Raw genomic sequence first — 3,819 nt, 5'->3', positions numbered from 1 at the left:
CAGTAAATAGTAATACAATGGGTAATAATGAAAGCGACTCTTAATCTCTACTCCCTATCGTCCATATTTGGTATGTGGAACATATGGGGCCACAACATTAATGAGAGCGATTCTGTTCAGATATTCATTTTTGTTTTTTCGTTTTTTGAGAATCTGTTCAGATTTTCTATATATAGTATAGCACTGCGCGACTTTATTTTATATCCAATATCTAGAGGCAACTTGCTCTATACTGTGAGTATAAAACTACACTTTACAGGCTGACAATTGCACTATCAGAGAGTATGAAGATTTCTATCAGACTTTTGCTTACTCTCTCTGTAGCCATTGTATTGTTCGTTGTTTTTATGTCAATGTTACGACCTGCAGAGCCCTTAAATGGTGGTTCTGAATACGAAGTCCGTGTGGTCAATGGGTTCACAAACAACTCCTCATTGCCTCTGGTCATTTGGTGTGCTTCAAAAGACAGTGAATTGGGAGGACGTGCACTTCAAGAGCATGACGATTTCAGCTGGAGACTCAAGACCAACATATGGGGCACCACTCATTTTTGGTGCACCATGAAATGGGACCAAATGAGGAAGAGTTTTGATGCGTTTAAGGCTTCCAGAGATGCTTATCGGTGTGGGACTGCTAGGAAGTGCTCTTGGTTGGTCAAAGAGGATGGGTTTTATTTCAGCAACGATGAAGTGAATTGGCAAAAGGACTTTCCATGGTACTAGGTTTTGCAATGGTACTTTGTTCTTGAGAATGTAGAAAGAAGTTATGGTTTCAGATACCGTAGCGGCTAACTGAGGACTTATTATTGAAATAGAGAAGAAATGGCAGTCGTACTTCTTTGCTACCTGTGCTTGTTTTTAGATATGATGTCATAATCATAATATAGAATAAAGGACTAGTTGGAAAGATTTTCTACAATCCCTGTATTGGATTGTGACTGAGTGTGAGAAGCACTATATTTCAGAGACACAGTGTCAATTTTTGTTTTTTGCTGAATGAGGCACAATGTCAATTGAATATTCAACTAATTAGAGCCTGAGAATCTGAGAAATCAAAAAGATTATGTAAAGGTAGGGTTTTTTTTCCCCCTGTTTATGATAAGATAGTGTTTCTTAAGCATGCATATGATTAGAAAAATTGATAAGATAATCGTAATCTCCAATTATTTGAAAGACTGATGTTACGTATTTATTGTGGGCTGATCATATCTAGCTTTATCAAAAAAAAAAAAAATTGTGGGCTAATCACTTGAATATGATCTACATGATTTGACAATTGCAATAATTTTGTTTCCCTAAAAAAATTCAATAATTATATTAAAATTTTAATAAATAAATAGTAAACAAAATATTTTTTTCATTTGCAAAAATAGAATTACGTAAAAAACAAAAACTATCTTATTAGATGATCTCATGAGACTTGCACTCATAATATGCATGAATCTCATATATTGTGAGTGACACTATCTCATAAAATACTTATAAATATAAGAATAATCTAATTTAAAAGATATTGTATTTTACAATATTCATTATTGTCAATGTTGTATTTATCTACAATAATCTCTATAATAGCGAAAATTCCAATTTAGAAGATCGAAAGGGGAATACTCTAACCTGGCAATTTGAAAACTCAATATTTACAAACATCAGTTGTTATTATTTTATAGTAAATATACAGTAACCTAAATATTTTTCAATTTCAAAGGGTTGGATAGAATGAATCACAAATGCGTTGTCTAGTTTATAATTTTATTTTTATTTTTTATAATTCGATAGTACAACAAGGATCAAAGAATAAGGATTTGAATTACCTTGGTTATCTTAGAAACACTAGAATATATCAAGTTAAGTTATAAGGTTCTTAGCACTCAATTTATTAACTTGACAACCCTTCGCACATGACATGATCATATGAGGTTCAATATCCCTAAGTCAAGTTCTCTTTTGCTTATAATAATGAGGAAGGATTTTTTTTTTTTTTCTCCTTTTTTTGAGAGAGAAGAGAGGAAGGATGAACTTGAATCCAAAATCTCAAGATCTAGAAAGCGTCACCATGAATTTTTACTGCGAGCCAAATTCTTCACCATGAAAGAGTCACCAGAAAGTGATTTTCTCTCTTTTGTTTGTATATAAATATGAAATTTGATATTTAAGATAGTTATTAATGGGTATTTATTATGATTGTGTTTTTAAATAAAATATTAAATATTAAGTATGAAATTTGATAATTATGATAGTTTTTAATATGTATTTATTATGATTGTGTTTTTTAAATGAAATATTAAATATGAAATTTGATAATTATGGTAGTTATTAATAAGTATTTGTGGGGGGGGGGGGGGAGTCCAACCTTATGTAGTGGGCCTAAGGCCCTATTTGAAGATTACTGCGTGTCCGAAGAGAAGGAACCGGTTGAGATGGAGTCTGTCTGGAAGAAAGATACCTGAAAATGAAGGAGGAGTACAATCCAAAGAGGTCACCAGTGGTCCGAAGAGGTCTTATTCCTCGGATATGAATAGTCTTGATTAATCAAACGTGTGGAAGGTCTGAATGATCTTCTAGCAACCCCAATGATAAAGATAAGTTCTGAGTATGTCTAGAGACGATAAGGACAAAGAAATATCTAAAGGAAAAGCTGCTACCACCATATTAAATGCACTGCAGCAACTTTTCTGACCGCATTTATGTGAAGAAGACCCCTAAACAGTGTAACATCAGCTACCACCACTCACAAAAAGTTAAAGAAGATACATGACATGACATACACTCAAGTAAGTACCCAAATGAAGAACAAGTGGACGATAGGGATGATGGGGAAGGATGCTATATAAAGAAGAAGGGCTCCTGATAAAAAAAGAAAAAGAAAAAAGAAAAATAGAGGACGAGAGAGAGAAAAGAAAGGCTTTACTGTAGCTCTAAGGACTGTAATCATCATTCAATTTATCATAAGCCTCTTCGGGCTTCAATTCATTTGGTACTCACGTGTATCTTTATGCTGGTTTATACTTGGAGGTTGTAATAAACCGTTGTAAATTCCATAATCAACTTAGCTCTATCACTCACACTCTACAAATTTATTATTTTGGGCTTGGGCCACAAATCCTAACCCCATAGTATTTATTATGATTTTGTTTTTATATGTAACTATTAAATATGAAATTTGATAATTATGATAGTCATTAAAAAGTATTTATTATGATTGTTTTCTTAAAGAATAATGCTAGAAATACAAACTGTGGAGAGTGAGTATTGCTAAATAAAAAAGTGATATTAATGATAATATTAAATATATAATTATGGTAATCATTAATATATATTTATTGTGATTGTGTTTGTGTTTGTATATGGAATTATTTATTTTATCATTTAAAAAATATATGATGTGGCAAAATTATAATCAAGGATTTAAATATAGAACAGATTTAAACTAAATTATATATATATATTTAGAGAGAGAGAGAGAGAGAGAGAGAGAGAGAGAGAGAGAGAGAGAGAGGCAATTCCGAATTATAATGAATGAAAATTATTAACATTTACAAATAAATAGAAGAGTCTCGAAGCACATGCACAAGCGCATACTCAGAATGTAGTAAATAATTATTTTTCTTGTATTAGAAAAATAGATGTTCTGATTTTAAGGTATTAACGTATAAGAGCTTATAAGACAGGAAGCTTAATGATTTTTTAAAATAAAAACAACTATAGATTAATAATAAAATTTAAAACAAAAGTAAAGAACTAATTCATATCACAAAAACCATCAGTCTATCACTATATATGATTTAAGTTGCCATTTATTGCAATGAACTATAATTGA

At 31.4% G+C, this 3,819-nt stretch overlaps 1 protein-coding gene across 1 annotated transcript; it reads left to right on the top strand.

Annotated features, from left to right (window-relative positions):
- The first annotated feature begins 353 nt into the window (after positions 1-353).
- Positions 354-722, top strand: LOC112004981 (S-protein homolog 5). Its single transcript, XM_024037220.2, has one exon. The coding sequence runs from the start codon at positions 354-356 to the stop codon at positions 720-722; it is 369 nt and encodes a 122-aa protein (XP_023892988.2).
- The last annotated feature ends 3,097 nt before the right edge of the window (positions 723-3,819 follow it).

The sequence above is a fragment of the Quercus suber genome, unplaced genomic scaffold, assembly GCF_002906115.3.
Source record: "Quercus suber isolate HL8 unplaced genomic scaffold, Cork oak 2.0 scaffold_39, whole genome shotgun sequence".
Classification (NCBI taxonomy): Eukaryota; Viridiplantae; Streptophyta; class Magnoliopsida; order Fagales; family Fagaceae; genus Quercus; species Quercus suber.
This window is presented reverse-complemented; position numbering and strand designations above follow the sequence as displayed.

Bases quoted from the DNA above. Each gene is read 5' to 3' on its own strand.
- LOC112004981 (XM_024037220.2), top strand. From the start codon at position 354: ATGTTACGACCTGCAGAGCCCTTAAATGGTGGTTCTGAATACGAAGTC.